Raw genomic sequence first — 25,937 nt, forward strand, 5'->3', positions numbered from 1 at the left:
CACAACATTCTTTTTACCATCAATATGTGCAATTTGAAAATAAAACATAGAGAGAAAATTTTCCCATCCCATATGCTTCTCTGACAACTTTGTCTTTGTCAAAAAGTACCTCAAAGTCCTTTCGTCTGTCTACACTATAAAATCAGCCCTTAACAAATAGTGTTTCCACATAGACAGTGCATTAATTACAGCTAGGAGATTTGCACCATTGAGGATTTGGCTCTCATAAGCCACAACTCAATCATCGTGCATAAGAATAGCCCCAATACTATTACCACATACGTCACGCTGAACTACAAATGACTTTCTAAGATTTGGCAACACAAGCACAAGATCTGAAGCCATCTTTTCTTTTAACTTTTCAATTGCTGAAATTTCCACTGTTGTCCATGTAAATGACACATTTTTCTTTCGCAAAGCATACAATGGAAACGCAATTTCAGCAAACCCACATACATACTTTCTCTAGTAAGAACACAAACCCAAGAAGTTGTGGATCTCATGAACATTCTTCAAAGGTGGGCATGAGCATATTGTGTCAACCTTTATATGGTCCATACGAATACCATCAGTCGATACAATGTGCCCCAAAAAGTGGATCTCGTGCAAAAAGAATTCACTTTTCTTGTCATTCATAACCAACCTATCTTACGCAGCTCATTGAACACAATGCCCAAATGCTTTCTATACTCTACCTCATTCTTTAAGTAGACAATTATGTCACCAAAGAAAGTACCCACAAATGCCCTATGTGTCTTAAAGATGTGATGCATCATCTGATTAAAAGTGGTAGGAGCATTTGTAAGTCCAAAAGGCATGACAAGAAACTTATACAACCCAAAAGATGACTTGAAAGCTATCTTAGGCACATTCTCTTGTCTGATGCATATCTGATGATACCCACTTTTCAAATCCATACTGCTGAAAATGGTCGTCCCTTGCAATCTATCCATAACGTCATCAATATGAGGGATCACAAACTGGTTCTTTATTGTGATCTTATTCAAAGCATAATAGTTAATGCACATATGCTTCAAACCATCCTTTTTTTGTACCAAAATCACTAGAGAACAAAAAGGAGACGAGTTAGGCTAAATCAACCCTTTTTCTAACAGCTCATTTACCTAACTCATTATCTCGTCCTTCTGGGCTGCATGGACTCTATAGAGTAGCTTATTAGGTGGGCTACTTCTAGGAATAAGATCTATGCTATAATCTTCAGGTCTTTCAAGCGGTAGTTGCCCTAGAAGTAACTGAGAGAAGCAATCAAGATATATTTTTGTAAATGACATGTGATCCTTCTCTAACTTAGACATATTTCCAACATTCTCACTATCATTCTTCTCCTTAGTAAAAACCAAGTACGCTAAAATATGATTTTTCATTTTTTTAGAAATAGTAGCTACATATACAATAGGGATAGATTCCCCTTTTATCTTTACTTCAAGTGTGAGTGTCTTTCCCTTATGTTGAATAGTGACTTCTTTTGCACATAAAGCAATCACTTCATGTATACGGTGATACCATGGCATAGTAAACAACACATCACAACCCTCAAGTGAAGTAATGAAGAACTCTTCGCTGTCCACATATCCCTGTACATGCAACCAAAGCTTTCTAATGAGCGATGCGACAGACTCTGCATGACTCTTACATGCCATTCCAACTTTTCCCATGGATCCTATCTCATCCTCTTTGATGTCTAGATGGGCTACCATGCCTATAGAGATAAAGTTGGCTCATGCACCATTGTCAAAGAATATCGATGCATCTTGATCCATGATTTCACCCCATGCTCTACACAACTCAGTAGTATCATCATTGGTTGATCACTAACAACATTGGGCACCAATCGCACTGATGTTTTAGGCGTCTTTTTTCCTTAGTATCTCCTTGATCACTAACAATATCGGGCACCAATCACACTGATTTTTAGGCTTCTTTCCCTTAGGATATCCTTGATTTTCTAATTTTCCACCTTGCTGGCTATTGGAACAGTCCCTTGCAATGTGACCCTCCTATTCACAAATAAAGCATTTATTTGGAACCATCAATTCCCTATGATGTGCCAATGTTTTCGAGCCCTTTCTTTGTTGTTTTGGCCTCTTTTCAAGTTGATTTTCAGATCTCCCCTTTCCTCAGCGGCCGGCCTTAAATAACTTTTTATTTGGCTTCTCTCCACTCTCGAGAAAGCCCAAATCCTTCCCATGCAGCAAAGCATTTGTTGTAGTAACAGTCTCTGCGAGTTGAGACATGCTAGAGACGGTGGATTTAATGCAAAAATCCTTGATTCCTTTAGGTAGCCACAAACATTTTCACTTTCTCATGAAGAGGTACGATGCGATAAGAAGTGACACAAGCAGTAATACATCCCAAATCTTCTTATTATATTACTCCAAATTCTTGCATTCCTTAGTACGCAAGTTGTTCCAAGCTATCATGATGTCCACCTCAAAGGTACTTGTCAACCATTCAATGCAAACATTGGCTTGAACTGTATCCATGTTAATTTAACATGGATACAGTTCAAGCCAATGTTTGCGTAGACGACCACTGCAATGCATTCCCCTTCAAGAAAGTGGTTAATGAAAGTCAAAGCTTTCAGTCTGTCTTGTGTACCACTGAAGGACTCAAACTTCATTGCTTTTCCACTCTCATCATAGTCCTTTGCTACCCCTTTGGGTGTCAAGTTGTCATACACAGGCTGCTGCAAAAGAGTGCATTTGTTGAATTTACATCAAAACCAACACCAAACAGAGCATTTGCATGATCAATACTCATTCCTTGAGCCCCATAAGTATTCAAGGGTGCAAATGCATTACCAAACATGCTACTTTGTGTCCCAGACATCAAGCCAATGCTACCATATATAGGGTTTTGCACATTTCCAGCTATACTTGAATACATTGGGTCTTGCACGCCATGCATTGGTATTGCATATCATAGGGATTTGCACCATACATTCTTGTATGCGGTCCTTGTCTAACCATTGTATGAAAAATTGTGCTACTACCAAAGTATCCTAGTTGCCCCATGATAGCATGCATGCTCAGTTTTTCAAAATCCATTCGATTGGCATTTCCATGATGGCCTTTCATTTGCTTTACTTGCCCCGTAGGTACCATCTATTTTTCTTCATTGGCCTTTTTGGGAGCTTCAAGTGAAGGCTTTGGCATTACCTTCAGTGCACCTTGTTGTCCTCATGAAGGTGTAGAAGATGACTTCTTCTTCTTCTTGCCCTTATTGTCTTTTTTTGAAGCATTCAAAAATCAGGTGAACTAAGGATCCTTTGCTAATTTAGCAAAGAGATTTGATGTTGTTCTCATCGATTCTTACACTAGTCATCAAATTCCTCTTCACTTTGCTGGTCATTAGTGTCATTATGCATTGAAGGCCATGCATCTTGCCCAATAGCAACATTTTCAACTTGATGTCCATGGTTTGAGCCTTGTCCAAGATCAAGCATTGTATTTTCTTTTTCCCCATGTAAATGTCCATACTAAGAGGCATTATCACCGCTTGATTCCATCTCACTATACGAAGACATCTTGCTTTAATTTCTCAATTGACCACAAAAATTAGTGCTAGCATAAAGCCTTGGCTTGCAAAATCAGATACCTCGGGTCCACCAAATCAAAGGTTTGAGTGGTATCCCAGCAATGGAACCATGAAACCAACCTTCGTTCTCAGAGAGGGTAGTAATTTCTTGATCAAGAACTTAATTACAGCAATCAACAAATAAACATAAATTGAAATACACACTTTACCTTCAAAATTCTTGGACAATGCACACCCTATTGGCCAACCCCTTGCTGCTCCAATAATTAGGAAACAAATTGGGCAATTTGCCCCTTGATTTTAACCCAAGATTTACTCTAAATGGATCTCAACCGGCCAAATGCTACCTCAAATTTACAATGGATGGCTTGGCATCTGAAATCCTTGACAATCTCACAAATTTCAATTGCTAATTTTAGTGTACAATGCCTTCTCCTGTTGGCACGGGTCCCGAGGTGGTTGCTAAACTCTAATTATTGTTGTAATTAGGGTTTACAATAGAATTTCTTCTATCGTCCACCAAATCTAGCTAAGATCTACTCCAAATGGCTAAGATAAGTTGAGATCTCTTGAGAATGAACTGGAATAGGTGAGAGATTGCCACACAAAGAGAGAGAGAGAGAATTTAGAGTTTTCGTGTGAGAGAACCCCTAAATCTGCCTATAGTCTGCACCAATCAACATTTAATGCAGTGCCCTCCAATCTACTGTCTCTTATATTAAATGTTGTCACTAACTGCTTTTGGTGCCATAATTGGTGTTGTTTGCTACTTCTGGCCTCTTGGCTATTGTCTACTATCTTCAATGGCTGAGAATAGATCTGAAATCTGACAAGTAGTATCTTCTCTCTCTCTCTCTCTCTCTCTCTCTCTCTCTCTCTCTCTCTCTCTCTCTTTTCGTAAAAGGTAATTGTATTAATTACGAAAAAAAGTATAAGTTTACATGATTACAAGATACACGGTGACTCTACGCCATTGTGTGCAAGAACTCTCTCTCTCTCGCTACAAGAAGTAAACAACCCAAGAGTTACAAAAAGTCATGGCAAAGACGTAGCGGAAATTGCCATATGCCAGGGAAGTAAGTCCTCCCGAGGGAGCAAGTCAGAGAGCCGAATAAGATCTATCTGCCAGAGTAAGAGACCTTTAAGCCTGGCCATGTGCCCCTGAGCATTAGAGGTGGAATCAAAAATAAACCCCAATATCTAAGAAAGTGAAACAAGATCTTCATATGTGGCTGTGTCGGTGTGGGATATTTGGGCTGCACAAAAACCCAATCAAACGGGCGTAGCGAGAAACCGACCACCGCGCGCCAAACTGCCGACAAGAAGGACCAGATTTTCTTAGCGAGAGGGCAAGAAATAAATCGATGACGAACCGATTCCACACTGGTGGTGCAAAAGAAACAATTGCCATTGGAGATGTGACGCTTGGAAAGGGCTGAAGCCAGCGGAAGACCACCAATCATTACCCTCCAAAGAAAGACCTTATATTTGAAAGGTGTCTTGTTGAACCAGGCTTCCATCACCGTTACCCTCCACCACGACCGAGATTTACGCAATCCCCATAGAGTATTAGCTTTAGTAACCAGCCATTGATGATCTTTAATCAGAAGATGATACACTTGGTTAGCTGAAGCCTTTTCCAAATTCAGCCGGCCTTCAAGGTCCCAGTCCTGCCAGGGACGATCTGAAGTAAGGGACGGAAAGGGTTGTCTGTTCTGGAGCATCATCAAAAGCTGTCCCCATAAATCCCTGTATCCACGATGGATCCTAAAAAGTCTCATGGCTGTACGAAACGCTATCAACATATTGTGACTGGCAAGGGTGGCATCTGCGACCGAAGTCAAGCCCAAACGTACCATGCGGTTAAATTTTGGTCTAAGCTCATGTTTCCCTTCCCAAGAAAGTAACTGCGAGACTGCCAACAATTCCAATTGGAAGGAGTTAGTAGCTAAGCGGTCCTCCGCTGGATGCCACTGAGTCTTCTGGAGGACCAGTCTCCAGGAACATACCAAATGGGCAAGCAGAGATGATGAAGGACTAGAAAACGGAGCGTCTGCATTAAGAACATGCCACCAAGAACCCCAAATTTGGGTATTACCATGCAGAAGCCCATGATCCTCAAGAAAATAACGGGCTATAACAACTCACGAGTGATGATCCAAGCACATGGCGCGAAATAGAGACCAACGGAGTGCCAGCATATGAGTTTTGGCATCTAAGATAGCCCCACCACCCGTGCGTTTCGGGGTACATGCATGTGACCAAGAAATCCATGAAATGCCTGCATGCAAGGAATCCTTCTTCCATAACATGAAATGAATATACTTCATAAGAGCATTCAATGTAGTAGTAGTCCAAGGCAGCATTGGCAAAAAATATGTGAGCATTGGCAACATAATTGTCTGAGCCACCTTGAGGCGAACATGGAAGGGCCAAGCCTGTGACTTCCAATACAGAAATTTCGCTGCCAGTTTCTGTGAAATCCACTCTAGTAGCTGCTTTGGCAGAACATCAACACCCAAAGGGTACCCAAGATGCCTGATAATGGAACCACGAGGAACAACCATTCCCTGCCAGTCCAATGACTGCAAATCTGACTCCTTGTAGCTGAGAATAGCTGATTTCAAAGCATTGATGCGAAGACCAGAGGCCTGACCAAAGAGACCCCAAACATCTAATGCTTTACGAAGATTATGCTTGTCCGTACGCAGAATCATAAGGTTGTCATCAGCCAAGGACTGACCAATGAAGTGCTGTCTAGAAGGAAGAGACAATCCAGCCAACTGTGAAGAAGCTGCCAGATGAGATAACATCGAAAGAACTGGATGAGTCGCAAGGGCAAAAAAGAGAGGACTCAAAGGGCAACCCTATCTCATAGAGCGGGCAAGGACAAAAGGCTCAGTAACACCTCCATTCAGCATGACTCACGAAGAAGCCGCAGCACTAATGGTGTAGATCAGACGAGACATCCGAGCACCAAAGCCCATAGTAGACATAAGTTCCACAATGAAAGACCAATCCAAATAATCAAAAGTCCTTTCCAGGTCCAATTGAATCAGTACCACCTCCTGATTAGAATGCCTTGCATAGTCAATAGCCAGTTGCGCATTTAATACATTGTGCAGAATGTTGCGGCCCTTAATGAAACCATATGGGAGAGGATGCATCAGGGCAGGAAGATGCTTATGGAGCTGATTCGCCTTTAGTTTGGAAAAGATTTTATACATAGAACCCATCAGGACTTTTATCCTTGGGCAAGTGTAACAAAACATCCATAACCTCTGCCTCACAAATGTCTGTCTCCAAAGTAGCTTGCATGTCCTGTGGAACCTGATTGCGGACCAAATCATAGAAAACTGAGCGGGCATGGGTAATATGGTCTGAAGGTGAAGAAGTGGAACCAAGAAGATCGAGGAAATAATTCCTACACATATTCACAATAGTCTGCGGATCAAGGACCATTTGACCTTCTGCATCTTGGAGTCTAGTCATATTCTCTCGAGCAGGAGAGGCATGGAGAGCTCGAAAGAACTTATGCGTCTGACAACCACTGTCTTGCAAATTCTTCGTCAGATTTTGCAATTTGGCCTGCTGATAAGATTTCAACTGAAACTCTCTAATAAGAGTAGCCAAACGCATCTCTAGTGACAGCAGAAAAACATCATCTGGAGTGTCCACCTGCAGAGAACGAACCAAAGCCAATAAGTCCTCCGCTACCTGTCGACGCCGCCGACAAAGAGAGGCATGATGGATCCCATACTACCGGGCAACTCGTTGCACATTAGAGAGCAATCGTTGAAACGAAGCATTGCCCTCAGAAGAGAAGTTCAATAAGAATCTATCAATCAATTGCTGCATATAGCCCTGAAAGATTGAATGCTTTAAATAAGACGAGTTGAAACACAAAGGGAGTCTATCCAGAAATTGCTTAAAAGGTGCCAGAAATTGCTTAAAAGGTGCAATGGGTTGTGCAAGCATCTCAAGCCGTAGAGGGAAATGGTCCGACAAGGCATATTGCTGCAACACTTTCATTTCGAGCATCTCAGGAAGAAAATCATTTGTCTGTATGATGTACATGCGGTCCAACCGCGACCATGTAGTCACATACTGGGCAGAGTGGAAAGTAAACCCTGTAGAAGGAGGGTGTAGCCAAGACCAAAGGTCTTGCTTAAGAACGTCACGAGCCAACACATTCCACACACGACTTTCCGGAGCATCCATTACCGAATGCTCCGATGTGGACTGTGAAGAATCAACACACATATTAAAATCCCCCATCAAAAAACCCCTTCTGCCGAGTGACAAGGAGGTCCGCAAAGTATTTCAAAGATCCCGGCGGGATAAAGGATCATTCGGAGCATAGAGGCCAAGTAACCATAAGATCTCTCCTTCAAATACAATTTCAATCACCACAAAACGGCCATGCACATCATTTTTAATAAGAACCGGCTGATATTTTTCATGCACAATTATAAGCACCCCAGAATAATGCATGGCATGTGTCCCTGCATAAAACAAACGAAACGCATGGCAATCCACAACTTTTCCTGCTTCACTGTGACTCTTGTGCTCAATAGCACAGAGGACATCCCACTGATTCTCATGCAATACAGTCCACATGGCATGTTGCTTATGGCGAGAACAAATGCCCTGCACATTCCACATGGCTATCTTCATGTGTGTTCAAAAGGAAAATCAGGTACGAGGCACAGCTTGCCGCGATTTAACCTTTTCTGCTAGAATACCAAGGATTCCCTCATCCAAAAAATCAGCTAACACAGCAAAAGAGTTCTGACGGCTAGATTTGGAGGTGGACGGTATATCTGCTGTCTTGGGGATGGAACGGGGATAACGACAATCCCATGGGGTAATCACATTACCTCTAGTATCAAAAGCCAATTTAGTAGGTGAACCCTTTGGACCGTCCATATATACTTTTTTGGTAGGCTGATAACGGGGAGTAGAGGAAGCCATAGTAGGAGCAGTGTGCTCTAAAGACAACATTTCTTTCCTGCACATATAAGTGCGCATGGAATCTTGTGAGGCAGTAGGCACAGTATCCGCCATGCCAGTATCAAACCTTTTACCTTTTTTTGCATGTACATCAACCCATTCATTGCCACGGGAATCCAAACCCGAAACCTGTTGTTTACCTTTATCCAAAACTCTAGGTAGTTGGGTTGCATCCTGCATCGGAGCATCAAGCGCCATATCATCCATGGGCAGCACAACATGCTCAGTATCTGAAGTCAGTGGCTTCTCTGGGCATTCAGCCATAAAATGCCCCAATTTTCCACACGAAAACCAGTGCCCTGCAAAGTTACCCCATTTCAACCGAAAGTGCAAAGGATGCATGCCTGAGCAATTAAGATGTAACCAAGCAGACCTTTTCCTAGTAGTGTCCCATAACATACATAAACGGTTACGTTTCATGGCCCTAAGGCTCGGGGGGACCAGAACAGTGCCCACCATGGCCATGGCATCCTTTAATAGGGGCCAATAGATAGCCGGACAATTTCCCACTTCAACCCACACCAGGCATTCACGTTGAAGCAGGCGCTGAAAATCTGCCATTGGGCGCCATGGCACAACATGGACCAAACGGCGATCAAAGAACAATGGCAGTTTGAACAGGAGATCAGCACGATGCTTCTCAGATTTCAATAGCACCTCATAAACACCTCTGGGCCCAACAAAAATCTCTTCAACACACTCCCCTTGTAGTAGACTGTGCAGCCACTAACGAATACAGGAAAGCACTGGGATCCTGCCAGTGAAGAAGAGTATAACAGCACGTTCATAAAACACTGAAAATGAGCGCAAGACATTTTTGGGGTCCACAGTGGCTTCGAGAACATCTTCAGTTCCAGAGTCAGAAAACGCTTCCTGATTATGTTGCACATAATCGCCAAGCAGAGTGTTGGCAAACTCCAAGAGATGCTCCCAGTCAACATCCTGAGAGTCCACAGAATCCGAGGCAACCTGCGCATAAGAACAATCCTGATGATCCATTGTCTCATCCGAAGTATGCTTGGTGCGTTTGCCCGCAGGCTGGAAGTCAGGACCAAGGGGCATTTCCTCTGTGCAAGGAACCATATCTTCGGGTTCCTCTATATCAGAATCCGGACCAAGAGCTGCCACCGTTTGGTCTATAAAAGCCATATCTAGACCAGCCATGTTGTATCACTACGTGTGCCGGTCAACGGTCGCGAACCAGGAGCTCACGCGAAGCAGAAACGGCGCAGGCCTCTCTCTCTCTCTCTCTCGGCTCTTTCTCTCTCTCTCTCTTTGTATAGATCAGTGGGCACTATGGCTGAGACGCTGCCTCTTTGACAACTGTCGGGCTTAGGGTTTACAGCAGCTGGGCGCCTCGGCAGAAAAGGACAAACACAAGCAGGCGGAGCCGCGAACAGCAAAACAGTCGAAGGAAAAGGGGCGTCTGCAGATGTGGCAACGCGACTGGGCAGTAGAAAGGGCGGGACAGAAGGCGAGACGAAGCAAAGCGGGGCTCAGGACCTGGACGTAAGAAACTAGGGCCCACGGGACTGAAGGGCGACGGCAGGGACCCCCGCTCCAAGAACGAGCGACAGCTTATGCCATCTGCACGCCGGTGGGAGCAGCCGACGGATGGCGAAACAGAGCAGGCGGCAGGTCGCGACCGAGCGCCCGGTGTCTCTCTCTCTCTCTCTCTCTCCCAAAGGCTGCAAAACTAATCTGAATGGTTGAAACCGGGCCCAATAACGTTCTCTCAGTTTGCATGGATATTTGTGCTGAGTGGCAAGCTTCTAAATCCACTCAGCATTATCCAGCCATTAAATTAATTCTCAGAATTAAATAATTCTAAAAATTAATTTCAACCCTTGTGACCTTGTCAAAAATTAAATGTGCCCATCCATAATTAAATGGGCTAGGCCATTTGCAACCTGGAGTGATCCCCAACCCTTTGACCCTTAGACTGGCAATAAGTAATTAATTAATGCTAGTCCCTATTGTCACCACTGACACTTATTGGCTAAAAAAGTGTCTTGGAGTCAAAACTGACCAATTGACCACCATAGCCCAGTTGGCATAACTTATCACAACTTTCGCCTCGACACCCATTGCATCCTCGGGGTCCTTGGCTTGTTGCCATGAAATAACAGTCATGTCCATCATACATGCTAAACAACCTTGCACATTTGATTAGTAACTTAATCAAATGTTATCAACAAGATTAAAGCATCTCAAAATTTCATGTCCCTGTGACACACTCTATCTCTTTGTTAACCTGCTCTATTTCAGTGTCAATCTGTCATCTCCTGGTTGTGAGCTCCTGTCAAAGTCTGGCAAGAGACAAAGGAGCTGTGTCAGTTTAGGTGTAGCTGTTTTTTGTGGCAGTCAGCCTTTAGAGGCTGCTTGTTGGTGTAGTCGGCCAGTTTTTGGCCAGTCGGCCAGTTTTATGGCTGGGGGGCTATATATAGCAGCCCCCCCCATCAGCCATACACATTGTTTTTTGCAGGTTCAGCACAGTCTCTCTCCTCTCCCACTCCAGCATTGGTTCTGCCCTTGTTTCCAGCCTGATCTGGTGCCCTCACCGACGCTTCGGGCTGCGTGCAGGGACTGATTAGTCCATTTCAGAGTATTCAGCATTCATTTCAGTCAGTGCAGATTTTCTTCCTTCATTCTCTGCTTTCTCTCTCTCTTCTCTGTGTTCGTGTTTCTTCTTCCGTTGCGCACTCTCACATGGTATCATCGCCTAACTGAGAGTACGGAGGATCTTCCCCGACGGAGAGACACCATCCCCTTCTTCTGCTGCTGTCGATTCCTTTCCAACAGCCAAGGCGGCTCATACTGGCGGCTCCAACTCTTGCGTTTGCTGCAGGCGGCTGTTTTTGAGGCTGCCACGTCATCAACACTCCTCTCCTGGGTGCATTTCTACCAGGTGGCCATCCCTACAGCTAGGCGACACTACTCCAGGCTGCGTTTTGCTGTTCTAGAGGTTGTTCCACCTTTTGTGGGCCCTTTTTTGCAGGCGCCAATCTCCCAGGCTGCGTTTTGTGTTCGGCGGTTTCTTTCTAGGTGTTCTTCATCAGACATCATTGCGTTTTGCAGCTCCAGGTGTTTGTAGGCCTCCACAGCTTGCGTTTTGGTGGTTGGTGACCCTTCTGCTGGTCATTCTTCGGCATCGGCAAAGATTTCTTTGGTGTATTTGGTGTTTGCAGATTTGGAAGATGTCTTATCAGTTTTCAGGCTTTGACGACTCAGAGGATGAGCTTCTTTCACATCATTCCTATGAGCGGAGATGGGATTATCAAGAGTTTCGTGATCGACGAACGGGAGGAGTCTCCTCGTACCCGTCCTTCTTCATTCCATGCATCTCAGAGGGTTCCATCTACAGTGAAGGTTCCATCAATGAAGACTTCTTCAGATGTCCGGATGCCTTCCTTGATTCCCTCGATATAAGTGCCTATACTCCCTTCCTTTCCGAAGGAAGACAAGTTGGACGGTTCCAACTATTCCCTCTAGTCGTGCAAGGTGGAGTGCATCCTCGATACATTTGACCTATGGGAGCTTGTTTCTTCACCCATCGATCGTCCCCCCGTGGATTCGTCCCGATGGAGGTTCTATGGACCGTGCAGCCTTGTGGGATAGGCTCAACTCTAGAGCCCATTCCTTTCTCTTTATGAGTCTTCACGACTCGGTTCTTGTTCATGTTCATAGGTTAAAGACGGCGGCGGAAGTGTGAAAAAAGCTTGCGTCTTTGTACCAGCATAAGACGTTCGCCCACAAGATTTCTTTGGAGAAGAAGTTGCGGATGCTCAGTCTTGATGATTCTTCTTCCATGAAGGAGCACATCACGAAGATGGAGGACATGCGACGCAAGCTAGCCTCTCTTGGTCGGGTGATTTCATCCGAGGATATGGCGATGATTCTCTTGACTCAGCTGCCATCTCCCCAGTATGATGCCTTCTACACCAACCTCATCACCTCGAGGATCCGCGAGAAACTTCTATGGGAGGAACTTTCCCTGCTTGTCTTGGAGCATGAGGAGCGTCTCAGAGAGGTGGGTGCGAGTGGCTCCACCAAGGCTTTTACTGCAGGTACCAGTGGCGGCAAGAAGAAGAAGCAACAAAAGGCGAAGGCCAAGGACAAGGAGGAGGAGGACAAGAAGGATACAAAGGAGAAGAAGCCCAAGTGCCCACACTGTGGGAAGGGCACTCATCCCTAGGAGAAGTGTTGGCAAAAGTACCCCCATCTGAAGCCCAAGGAGAAGGACTCCATGGCGGCCCTAGCCACGATAGAGTCTGCTTTTGTGCATGTCTTTGTTGAGGAGGATACAGCCCTAGCTTCTACCACTTAGGAGAAGGCCTTGGCTCGTGGACAGCGGAGCATCTTCTCATATGACCTTTAGACAGGATTGGCTTCAGGATCTTCGTTTGAGAGGGGGCATTGTCACCATTGGTGACAACTCTATAGTTCCTGTTCGAGGCGTGGGGACTTTACCTATGTTTTCTGACAGGCGGTCTTCTTCTGCCAAAGTTCTTTATGTACCTGATTTGGGTTTTAACCTATTGTCTGTGCATGGTCTTACTCAGCTAGGTACCAGAGTCATTTTTACGCAGGATGCAGTCACAGTGGAGGATGCTTCTACAGGTGATGCTCTTTGGACAGGTACACAGGAGGGTGGACTCTACCAGCTCACAGCCTTGGCTACAAGGGCTTCCCACGAGCTTGGGCTGCTTTGGCATGCTCGTTATGGGCATCTGAACCTTGATTCTATTCGACGGGCTTCTTGGAGGAAGATGGTGGAGGGATTTCCCGATTTCCCTCCTCTCCACACTTTATGCCCCAGCTGCTTGAGGGACAAGCAACATAGGCAGCCTCACCCACAGGTTGCTTCCAGGAGGGCTTCTTCTCCGCTTGAGTTGGTTCACACTGACCTTTGCGGACCTATGGGCACAGCCTCCCTTGGGAAGGCCAAGTATTTGATGCTGATTGTGGATGATTTCAGTCGTTATGTGTGGCCTTATTTCTTGGAGTACAAGAGTGAGGCGTACTTCCGTTTCTGCGAGTGGAAGGTGTTTGTGGAGACACAAACCACTTCCAAAGTTCGTGGTGTACGAGCTGATCACAGTGGCGAGTTCACTTCTCACCTTTTCTCTCAGTTTTGCAGGGATCACAGCATTTGGGTGGAGTATTCCCATCCGAATACACCATCAAAGAATGGTGTTGTAGAGCGTGCGAATTGGACCATGAGCATCGGAGTCTTCCTCATTTCCTTTAGGGTGAGGTGGTGGCTACAGCGGTGCATATTCGCAACCACTCTCCGACTTCGGCATTGCAAGACATGACTCCTTATGAGGCTTTCTTTGGGAGGAAGCCTTCCATGTCCCACTTTCGCATCTTTGGCTATGTTGCTTTTGTCCATATGGACAAGAAGAAGAGGAAGTTGAGTCTTCTCGGGATCCACAGCCATTCAATGGGGAGCCTTCTTCAGACGAGGAGGATCTACCTTACCCTAGTGCGGGGGAGTCCCTTTCTGAGACAGGTGCTTTACAGGTTCCGGAGGCTACTCGGTCTCCCTCGCAGCAGGAGGAGTCTCTTAGGATTCCTTTGTGGTATCGTCGGCTTATGCAAGATTCAAGTGTTACTCACTTTCCTGCTTCTTCTACAGGTCCACGCAGATCATCCCGCTTACAAGCCCAGCGGGATAGTTCACTCTATGTGAACTATGCTCTTATGTCACAGATTCTTCAGGATTCTGAGCCTTCCACAGTGGAGGAGGCTCTTGCACAGGATATTTGGCGACAGGATATGCAGGCAGAGCTCAATTCCATCGAGTGGAACCATACTTGGGAGCTTGTACCGTGTCCCAAGAAACGGAAGGTGATAGGTGTGAAATGGGTCTTTAAGACCAAGTATCTTGTAGATGGCTCCTTGGAAAAGCATAAAGCTAGGCTTGTTGCCAAGGGTTTTGCACAAAGAGCAGGTTTGGATTACTTTGAGACTTTTGCTCCTACAGCTCGGATGTCTACCATTCGAGTTATTTTGCCTCTTGCCGCTCACCACCGTTGGTGTGTTTATCAGATGGACGTCAAGTCAGCCTTTTTGAATGGCGTCCTTGAAGAGGAGATCTATGTTTCACAGCCTCGCGGTTTTCTTGTGCAGGGGAAGGAGGATCATGTCTACAAGCTGCAGAAGGCCCTTTATGGCCTGCAGCAAGCTCCTCATGCTTGGTACCATCGGATTGACGGCTGCTTTCTTCAGAGTGGTTTTCAGTGCTCCGATCATGACCCCGATCATGACCCCAACCTCTACTTTACGGTTGCGGGTTCTCTTTGTGTTTTGCTTATCTTGTATGTAGATGATCTTATTATTACCGAGAGCGACACTCCGCCGGTGGAGCATACTCGGTCTATTCTACGACAGGAGTTTGACATGACAGATCTAGGAATCCTTCACTTCTTTCTAGGCCTGGAGATCTATCAGATGGCACAGGGCATCTTTATCTCGCAGCACCGGTACATCTCCGAGCTTCTTTCGGAGTTTGGTATGGCTGAGAGTCGGCCTATTTCATGCCCCATGGACCCTGAGTTAAAACTTTTGGCAGATGGCGTTCCCCTTTATGATGCTACCCGTTACAAGTGCCTTGTTGGTTCACTTATATGGCTTCTTCACACTCGCCCCAATATCTCTTTTGTGGTGGCTTTGTTGTCTTCTTTTATGAAGACTCCTACACAGGACCACTGGAGGGTTGCTTTGCGTGTTCTTCGGTATTTACAGGGGACTCGATCCTACGGGATCATGTATGGAGATGGGATCACTCTTTTTGGATGGAGTGATTCTGACCGGGCAGGTGATGTGGATTCGCGACAATCCACTACAGGTTATGCTTTCACCCTTGGCTCTGGTGCTGTCTCTTGGAGCAGCAAGAAGCAGCCTACTGTGGCACTTTCTTCTACAGAGCTTGAGTATCGGGCCTTACGTTCGACCGCTATGGAGGTCGTTTGGCTCCGTCGCTTGATGGCGGAGATTGGCTTTTCCCCAACAGGACCTAAGGAGCTGCGCGTGGACAACCAAAGTGCCCTTGCTTTGGCAAAGAACCCAGTGTTTCATGCTCGCACGAAGCACATTGAGGTTCAGTACCACTATGTTCGAGAGCGGATCGTGGATTCGGAGCTGGCGGTGGCCTATTGTCCCACCGCGGACAATGCGGCTGATCTCTTCACGAAGCCTTTGCCTCAAGCTTCTTTGCTTCATCACATGCGGTTGTTAGGTCTTTAGACCCTCCCAGGATCTGAGAGGGGGTGTTAGCCTGCTCTATTTCAGTGTCAGTCTATCATCTCCTGGTTGTGAGCTCCTGTCAGAGTCTGGCAGGAGACAAAGGAGCTCTGTCAGTTTAGGTGTAGCTGTTTTTTGTGGCAGTCAGCCTTTAGAGGCTGCTTGTTGGTGCAGTCGGCCAGTTTGGCCAAGTCGGCCAGTTTTTGGCCAGTCGGCCAGTTTTATGGCTGGGGGGCTATATATAGCAGCCCCCCCCATCAGCCATACACATTGTTTTTCGCAGGTTCAGCACAATCTCTCTCCTCTCCCAGTCTAGCATTGGTTGTGCCCTTGTTTCCAGCCTGATCTGGTGCCCTCACTGATGCTTCGGGCTGCGTGCAGGGACTGATCAGTCCATTTCAGAGTATTCAGCATTCATTTCAGTCAGTGCATATTTTCTTCCTTCATTCTCTGCTTTCTCTCTCTCTCCTTTGTGTTCATGTTTCTTCTTCCGTTGTGCACTCTCACACTCTTGTCTCGATGTGCTAGTCTCGCGAGCATCATAATGATGTGGTGAAAATTTGTTTAAAGTCATCTTGCCCTCCTATTGTTCCTGCTTCTTGTGAAGGGCTTTCAAATCAAAGGCCGAGTTTTTATGGAACGGAACCTTGCTCTGACACCATGTGAAGAAATACTCTAACGTAGAAACATAAATGAAAGTGTACGACAAAGCATAAACTCAACAGAGATACAATTAGGGTTATGGTAACTTAGATACGATGAACACAGTGGAAATCTGAATGAATGGTCAGTTACTTAATATACAATGCTCATCTAGCAAACAAACCGTGTGATCTTCTATCACATAGTTTAGTGTACTTATTTAGCCACCAAAGATACATCAAATCTGCACTTTCTAATACTTCAAAGATTTCATTATCTTCCTTAGGCTTTGTATGCCCAAAATGGCCATACACAGTAGTCTTCTAGTGGCTTCTTTTATCTTCCATCTTCAAGTCAAGGTTAATAGCAATCGTCCTCGGTCGGATATCAAAATTCTTCTTAATGATCTCCAAAATCTCAACATCAAGAATCCTTCCAGTCTTGTATATATCCACAAATATAGATAGTGTCTCCTCAGACACACCAATGGCATACGAGACCTACATGATGCACTAGCTATGAAGGGGTGCATATAGTGAAGCTAGAAGGCTTGAAACTTGCAAAAATGAGATTGAATTGAATGGAGGGAAGCCTACCTATTTATAGAAAGTTTTGGAATCTTGTATCGTACACCATTTTAAACTCTCACGAACCACGTACCACTTCAGGGTTTTCATTAATTAAGCATTTTTGGGACTATTTAAGAGGCTAATTCAACATGTAATGCTTATTTTAGCTCAACAGGAAACTCCTAGTCATCCTTAAAACCTGAGTGGCAAAATGTACCAAAGAAAAACAAGTATTGCCAACACTGTCAAAAGGTTGGCCATTTTGACGATGGTTGTCGATCAAAGACAAGAGGCACCCAATCTAAACAAAAGACTTAGACGCTGGGTAATCCCCAGTAGGGGAGGCAGGTCAATGGGCAACCAAAATCAGGGAGAATAGCGAGGTTAGACCACATTATCATTGGTTAGCCATCATAGCCAATATCATCCTCAACTCTTGAGGATGAATGGTTTGTAGTATATGAGGCCCACCTTATCTCTGTGGAGATATCAGAGGCTGTAAGCTTCATCCACATTCATAAGTTACCTCTAGACAAGGTGACTGCAAAGGTCCACTCTACTAGATTTGAGTATATCTTCTCCTACTTGGATCATGGATAGTGGAGCCACCCATCATATGATCCTTATCTAGGACATTTTTGTCTCTCGAGCCCTTACAGGCCCTTCAATGAGCATACTTATAGGTCAGCTGTAGGGAAATTGCTTTGGTTGATAGACCATGCATGCTTGATTTCTTTAGTCGGTCATTATTTTAATGCACATGAAATGTCACATTGGATTGATTGCACGCATGTGTTGAGATATGTTCAATGTACCTGAAATGTCACATTGGATTGACTGCATGCATGTGTTGAGATATGTTCTGTGTACTTATTCTTATTACCTAACTTATGGTCATGATTTACTTTTGTAGGGATTCATCGACTCAAACTAGGATAAAGATCTTGGCACATGGCATTTCCATGGTGGCTATAAATTCTCTTTGGGCATTGCTCCCATTTCTTAGTCAAGCCGTAAGTAGGAGACAGTGGCTACTTCTATAGTCGAGGTAGAATATCGCGCCCTCTTCGACGATACTACAGAGGCTATCTACTCGAGGGGCTTACTAGCAGTGCCTTGTTTTCAATGTGCTTCACTAAATGTCCTCTACTACGACAACTAGAGTGTTATTGTGCTAGCTGGTAAACCCATCATCAATCAATGGAGGCAACATGTTGGTGTCTACTATCACTTCATCAAAGAGTAGGTTGAGCTAGGCACTATCCCTCTACAATTTTTACATTCATTGGACAATTTTGCAAATATTTTGACCTCTCGCTATGCTCAGGCTTGGAAGTAATTCTGTTTTAGATGCAAAGCAAATGGGTGGGATCCTTTTATCTTTGATCCATCTGATTCTTCAATACTTTCTGCCCAAGATTGGCAGGGGTACACCCTTCCCTACTACTTCAAAAAGGCGAGGAGAGGGTGATTCTCTCCAGTTTTCCCTTTCACTTTGAGAGGGGGCCGCTTTCTTCTCTTGAGGGTGATAGGATTTCTATTATTTCAAAGATGGTTACTTTTTATACATTGTATCATTATCTGCATCCTCTAGATGACTATGATTGTAAAAGGGTTCTTGGAGAAGTGAAGAATTCCTGTGTGAGAACCCTGTCCAAGTGGCACGGTGCATAGGATTTTTTATGAGCATGATTATTTGCATTGTCTCTTGTATTATCCTATGCATTGGCATTTTGTTCTTTTAAACATGCATCCATGCATATTTATCCTTTTTCAGTCAAAGAGCAATCGACTCTAGATCCAACATATTCACAGCAGGTCACATGGCAATCTCCCAGGGCTGTCTCCCTTTACTACTACCTATCTTTTTTGCTTCTCCACATAACCCCATAGCTTTTGGGGATAGCTTGTCCATTTTATGGTCTTGGGTTTGACAATTCTCTTTATTCTCCCCAAGGGGTATAGATTCCTTGATAGAATGAACATTAATTGAAAACTTACACTAAAAAATAAATCAAATCAAAGGTTAAAAGCCCTTAAAATTTTTTAAAAAGACAAAATGTTCATTGTGGTTCTATCCGCCTTTGTAGGTCCATGTAGGCCACTAGGTAGCTGATGAGCACCCTTTGTCTGATACCATGGCCTCTTGGGGGTGATCACTTGGGCTCCCTTCGTAAGATAACCATCTCCTATGTAGTCTTATCAAGTCACTAGGCAGCCAACAAGCACCTTTTGCCCAATTCCTTGGCTGCTTTGGGGTGGGATGCCCTGGGGTGAAATAAAATCTATGGGCTTGGGCTAGTACAGTCCCTTTCTAGTTCCACTTTTGGGCTTGAGAGGGGATGTTGAGCTTTAAATGCATTACATTTTGATTAGCCATATTAAACAGCCCCAAAACGTACTTCATCAATTAAATTACCAAACTTTCATTCAAAGAAATGTGTTCTCAGAGAATGTTTGTGTCCCTAATTTGGGAGGGCCCATCTATAAATAGATAGGCCCCACTACCACATTTTGTGACAAAAGTCCTATCTTATAATGACCTGTCAAATATCATAGTATCAAATACTTTCATAATCTGTCTTCTATATACAAACCCATAATATGCTTCATGCATGCCATAATGCAAAATTCCTTATAACCTAGGGTACCACCATCTTTGTAATGGTTTAGTTTAACTGTGTAAGCCTCCAACCCTGGATGTGTCACAAAGCTGTTTCTTGCCAGTGAGGGTACGATTTCTTGTTTCCAAGAAGCAGGTAGGAGCTTAATTTCTTAAGAGCGATTAATCAAAACAGGCTAAAAATGTTCCACTTAATCTTTATAAGATTCAAATACTTTCACTGTGAGACTCTCCCAACTCTGCTGTGAATGGTTCTTCCAAGCTTTGAGCTTCACATTATCCATTATCAAGCTGGAAGCAGATGAATAACATCACATACCCTGTCTATGTGTATATAGTTCAAGCTGCAAACAAGGATATTTTCTTTCCTTTTCTGTTGCAATGGTAGAACTGATGTAACTAGAGAGTAGGGAAGACAATCTAGGAATGGTCTTCTTTAAGGAAATCCATATCAATGCCCCTGGAGATGTACTTTGCTGATCAACTGAAAATGCCAGAGACTACACAAGACTATAAATTCCTCGAGACATGGCACAATTTTATTCTACAAGAGGGAATTGATATTAATGGAAGTTTGAGTACTTGACTTAAGTTTTCCATGATCCCCATTTGGTGATTGAATTCAGAGAAACTTAGAAATAAGTCAAATTTTGAATAGGTCAAGTTTTTGAATGACAGCTGGTTTGCCTTTGAAATCGATCCAGTTTACCGACACAGTGTTAGAGACAAATGTATATGATCATGCTTAAGTTTGATTTAGCGCATTTGGGCTTGTGCAATAACTAAGGATTTGTGTGGTGTGGCCAAGTTGCTAAATAAAGCAGGTAGCTTGTGTCAGTTGATAACTACCTTTTCCCTAAAGGTTTACTACTCTGACGTGCTACTGCACAGTTCATGGCATCTTTTCTCATTATTTGCAAGTCGTGAATGTGATGTCATGATATCTTGATATGATTTGGAAGGGCTTGCTTGACAAGCTTCCCATCATATGCTCTTTGTTATTTCTATCTTAATTCTGTAGCCATGTGTAGCTTGATTTGCCTTGTATATATAGGGGCTGTTTATTAAATCAAATGGATATTCTACTTCAATCTTACAATGCACATGATTTTCAGGCTGCTGGCATTTTCTGTCATGGCTTTATTGCTGTGGTCCCCTGTCCTTGTACCTTTACTTCCATCTCTTCTACAACAATGGGCATCTCAATCACATGCTGGGGTTGCAAGTACAGCTGCGACAGTAGGCTTTTATGGTGCTGTTGTGATTCTTGTTACTTTATGGGGAAAAAAGATACGTGGTTATGAATCACCTCTTTCCCAATATGGCTTAATTATTCAGCCAAATTTGGGCTCAGCACAGGTTTGTATCTTGTCAACGTACTGGATTCATTACATTCGTCCAGATATTGAGTGTTTCAGAGGTAGGCAATGCTTGACTAGAAGTCGCTAGTTTTTTTTGACCTTTCTGCATGTAATTAACAGTCAAGTGCAGAATAAATGAATTTGGATCGAGAAGTTTTTAGAGAGAGATTCATGTTATAAACTTAAAGACACAACTCATCATAGAGGATCTGCATTATTCTTGCAAAAAAACTAGTCACCATATAGAATGTGCACTCTTATCACCCAAATGTCTAGAGGGCAAGCAGTCCAAATAGTAGTAATAAAGAGACATCAAATTGATTTTCTTTGTTGAAATTTTCTAGTAAGTACCACTTTTAGTCTTAACTTTTTGCTCATGAGAGTGTGGGAGGGTGTAGCTAAACTTACCGTTGAGAATTTAGCCTGTCCAGCATCAATACTTGCGATGGGATCTGATTCTGTTCACTTTATTGGATTTTCTTCCAACTTTAATCAAATCGGAGATTGTGCTCTGACTTAGTTCTGGCTGCCTTTGTCCTTTTGGCAGATATTATTATTATCTACAGGCCTGACTATGGGACTTTCACTAGTGGCTGTCTTTTACACTATTGGCATTTCATTTGGATTAGTGCACTTCACTTGGGCCACAAGTTTGTGCTTTCATGCCTCTAAAACAGCCTTATCAAACATGATGTCCTGCTGGAAGATTGCAAAGTTGTCTTTGCAATGCATTGGAACCAGTTTAGCCATTTCCACTATTGAGGAGCTGCTTTTTCGCTCCTGGCTCCATGAGGAAATTGCTGCAGATCTTGGATTTCATAGAGCAGCTATACTGTCAGGACTGGTGTTTTCCATTGCACATTGGTGAGATAGTTGTGAATGCCAAGCTTGCTATCAGACTTAAGTTTGGGAATTTGGATTCTAATCTTTTCTTTTCAGAGGACCCCATCTAAAAGAATATGTTTTGGCAGGTCTTTTTCATCTATACCAGGACTTTGGCTATTATCACTGGTGTTAACAGGAGCCAAGTTCAGGTGTGGTGGCGATTTGATGCTAGCCATAGGTCTCCATGCTGGTTTTATTGCAGGCAATCAGATCATAAATTATCTTTCACAACTCAGCTATGCTCCAGATGCTCCCATTTGGTTTCTTGGAACTCAGGCTGGTAATCCATTTTCTGGGTTTCTTGGAATATCTGTTGTTGGATTAATGGCAATGCTTTTGTATCCATGGGACAAAACTTGGAGACCCAGTCTAAGTCAAGAAGATGTCAGAATGTGAAACCAAATGGATGCCTAGTACACGAGCAACTATCAAAGATGTCAGCTAAGCCTCTGTATATGATGTATCTGTAAACCCATTATTCAAGTCCTGGAGAAACTACTTCACCTCTTCCACTAGGCTCTTGTAGGATATCATTCCCCCTAGAGGCAATTAAAATTTTCATTGGATGTATAATCTGTATGTACAACTATTGTAACTTTCTGACCCCTAGTGGGTGATTTGATCACATCAATATGTAAAGCAGGGAATCTTCTTTTACTGTTCTCCTGAAAAGTGGGTTTACCTTACATAACCAAGGTTGAGCTCCTGCACCAGTCTGGGCGGTCACTAGTTGCCATAATACTGGCACAGCTACTCTAGCTCAAAATTTTGAGCTCTTACCCTGCTGCTTGAGGACACACAATCATCGCACACTCAACATCTTTCTAGAACCTCTGGTTCTATCCTTGAAATCTCCGGTACCTTCAGTAAAAACAGTGACCAGCATTAGGGAGGGGAGCCAACCCCCTCCTTGTGGGTGACATAATTTACATAACAAGTCACAAAATAGAAGGAAATATGGTGTACCAGTCCTAATTTCTTCAAGTTACTGGCAACTTCTCACAGGAACTCATTGAAGCTTCTCACAGAAGACAATACCTTTACCACCAGTAATAAGTGTAATTCTTTAGGCCTCGAATTCTCGAAAACATGCTTTATATGAGACTCACAAAAAATTTAAGTACGGAAGTTTTGAGCGCGATCACAAGTTTTTGCAGCTACTTTAACGAATTACAGTTACTGATACATGTTATTCTTTGCCTCAAATCTTTGACATTCATGTGATCCAATTATCTCCGGTTTAAGTGTGTCCCTAGTGAATTTATCGTAATCAACCAAATTGAAATACTACCCATGGCATTCGTAATTAGGCTAAATCTTGCAAACAATAACATTTTGGATGATGTGATGATGGCAATAAGTGTGCACCCTTCTCTTGACTTTGTGTCCCCTTCCAATGTTTGATATCTTGCTCTCTTAACATTTCAGGAAATTCCATCATTCTTACTAGCATTCCTTGCATGTGAATTGCAAGGAGCGCTATGCTACTTCACATTAAGTGGCATTGCAAGGGAAGCAATATTCACTTTTTTCGCTTCTAACGATGTGCAACCACTTATAAGCTATGTGTTTCCCATTGCAAAAGGTGGGTTACATCATGCAAGTCGTTACACATATGGTATATTACCACTTGCAAGTTGTTTCGTCTAGGACTTGCAATTGAAATACTACCCCTCAAAAGTGAGCCACTATCATTCATGTGTAGTCTACCACCTTGTACAAGTGGTCTAGACTAGACCACTCAAAAGTGTTGCTAAAACTTTCAAGTAGTGTGCTATCACTAACTAAAGGTCCAACATTACTAGCAAGCATTATATCACTTGTAAATATTTCATTGGAAACCATATGAAAGTGGCCCATTACCACTTACAACTGCTCTACTAAAATTTACAAGTAATTTCCACCATTAGAAAGTGGTCTTCGACCACTTGCAAATGGTCCCTTGCCGCTTACAAGTGGCATGTTATTGCTCCCAAGTGTTTTCATAGAACTTGTCACTAGACTACTACCACTTTTAAGTGGTAAGCTACCATTCCCAAGTGGTGTAGTTTGCCTTACAAGTGGTACCTTAACACTAAAAAGTAGTGTATACTACTTTCAAGTCGTCTGCCAAACAACCACCACTTTTTATAAAAAGGTCTAGCATCACTTTTAAGCCCTCTGCTCCTACTTACAAAAGATTTATGTCTATCGTGTAAGTTTCTTTACTACTCACGTGTAGTGCGCTACCATTTGAAAGTGATTACATACCACTTACAATTAGAGCCCTAACACTAACAAGTGGTATACCACCATTCCCAAGTGGTTTTCCTCCTTTCAAGTGGTCATCTACCACTTCAAAGTGATCTAAGAGGTTTGTTACCACTAACAAAATATTTGTTGCCTCCTTCCAAGCAGTCTTCTACCACTTCAAAGTGATCTACGAAGTTTGTTACCATTGACAAAATATGTGTTGCCACTAGATAAGTCACTTGTAAATATTTGTTGGTTAAACTCATCTGGTTGGCAAATCACATGTTCATGTTCATGACTTGTTTGTAGAGGAGGTGATTAAATAAGACAAGGGTGTTGATGTTTGAGGTAAAAGATTGGGTGGAAGCTCATATGTAAAACATTTAATCTACCTTTTGGAGGAGCCTCAAGTAGTGATTTACTTTATACATACCACCGTTTATTGGTACTACAACCTAGTTTGGGTGTTTTGCACCACTTTGCTAAGTTGTGTTGCAGTACTAATAAGTTTTGAAACATTTACTATACTAGTCCTCCACAAAATTCCAAATGTAATTTTTGAAGTAGTATGTCTTTGCTTTTGAAGTAATGATGTTGGTGAATGGTAAAAGTAGGGGAGTGAAGCTCTGACATGAGCATAGCACAAGCTACGAGGTTTGTGTGGGAATCTAGAAAAGAAACTTATATACATCCAAATATCACTTAACAGTGTGACAAGCAAAGGTAATGGTTTGTTACTTACATTTGACAATTTAATATACTAGTCTATAACAACTTACAATGTTATTTTGCTTCAGTATTTCTAAATATTTCTAAAGAAATCCTTGTGTTTGTTTACCACTCTTTTTTATCTTTGAACCAGTTTTTCATTTAAGTGGAGCTAGCTACAAGTAGTGTGCTCTTTTTTGTCTCTAAACCTATATTTTATTTTGTACTCTATCCTTTTCTATCTTTGAACCAATTTTTCATTTTATTAGATCTAGGTATAAGTGGTACACTATAACTTACAAGTGACTGTCATTGCTACACTACCACTAACAAGAGGTGTGTGACTAGTTACAAGCGATACTTGGCCACTTACAAATGATACACTACAAATAACAGATTTTGTGCCTCTTTTATAGTTACTTACAAGCACTTCGCTATAGTACACTATCAATTACAAGTATACACTTACCACTGTAAAAGGTTCGTGTGCTACACTATACAAGTGGTTGTTTTATCACTTACATATGGTGCATTATTGCTTGTAAGTTGTCCCCTCTATGACTTGCAACCGAGATGCTACCCCTTAAAATTTGGGCATTACCATTCATAAGTGGTGTGCCACCCTGCACAAGCGACTAGTACCACTTGAAAGTGTTGCATAAAACTTTCACTTGGTTCACTGTTATTTACTAAAGGTCCAATACCACAACCAAAGCTATATACCACTTGTAAATATTTCCTTGGAAACCATTTGAAAGTGGTCCCTTAGTGTAATGAAGCATTCAACCAGGAAAAGAAATCTAACTAAAACTAAAATAGACATGAAATAACAAAGAACTATTGCACCAAGACATCTTGCCATGTATTAATGATGAGAGTTCCAAAATACATGACAGCCATGGTTGATGCTTCATCTAGCAAGAAGGAAGCCAACATCAAGAAAGTGAACAGTAAAACTTAGTGAATGAGCCAAAAGATCTCTTCTCTTAGCCTCTTGCCTTCTTTATCCTAACTCCTCATCTCCAAAGTTAAGGGTGCATTTACATAGGCAAGGGCTGAATTTACAAGGGCTGGAATTTACAAGGTATGGAATTAGCA

General features: G+C 43.0%; 1 protein-coding gene across 4 annotated transcripts in view; it reads left to right on the plus strand.

The window, feature by feature from the left end:
• Positions 1-23,035, plus strand: part of LOC148019699 (alpha/beta-Hydrolases superfamily protein) — a 107,703-nt gene extending 84,668 nt beyond the window's left edge. For all 4 annotated transcript variants that reach the window (XM_087699837.1, XM_087699838.1, XM_087699839.1 and 1 more), the window contains 3 exons: positions 20,769-21,012; positions 21,562-21,878; positions 21,986-23,035. In XM_087699837.1, coding sequence (XP_087555963.1) covers positions 20,769-21,012; positions 21,562-21,878; positions 21,986-22,295 — 871 coding nt within the window. In that variant the 3' untranslated portion in view covers positions 22,296-23,035. The remainder of the gene's footprint in view (positions 1-20,768; positions 21,013-21,561; positions 21,879-21,985) is intronic.
• The last annotated feature ends 2,902 nt before the right edge of the window (positions 23,036-25,937 follow it).

Source organism: Lygodium microphyllum, chromosome 19 (assembly GCF_053477565.2).
Source record: "Lygodium microphyllum isolate KBCC chromosome 19, Lygodium_microphyllum_v1.1.10, whole genome shotgun sequence".
In the NCBI taxonomy this organism is placed as follows: Eukaryota; Viridiplantae; Streptophyta; class Polypodiopsida; order Schizaeales; family Lygodiaceae; genus Lygodium; species Lygodium microphyllum.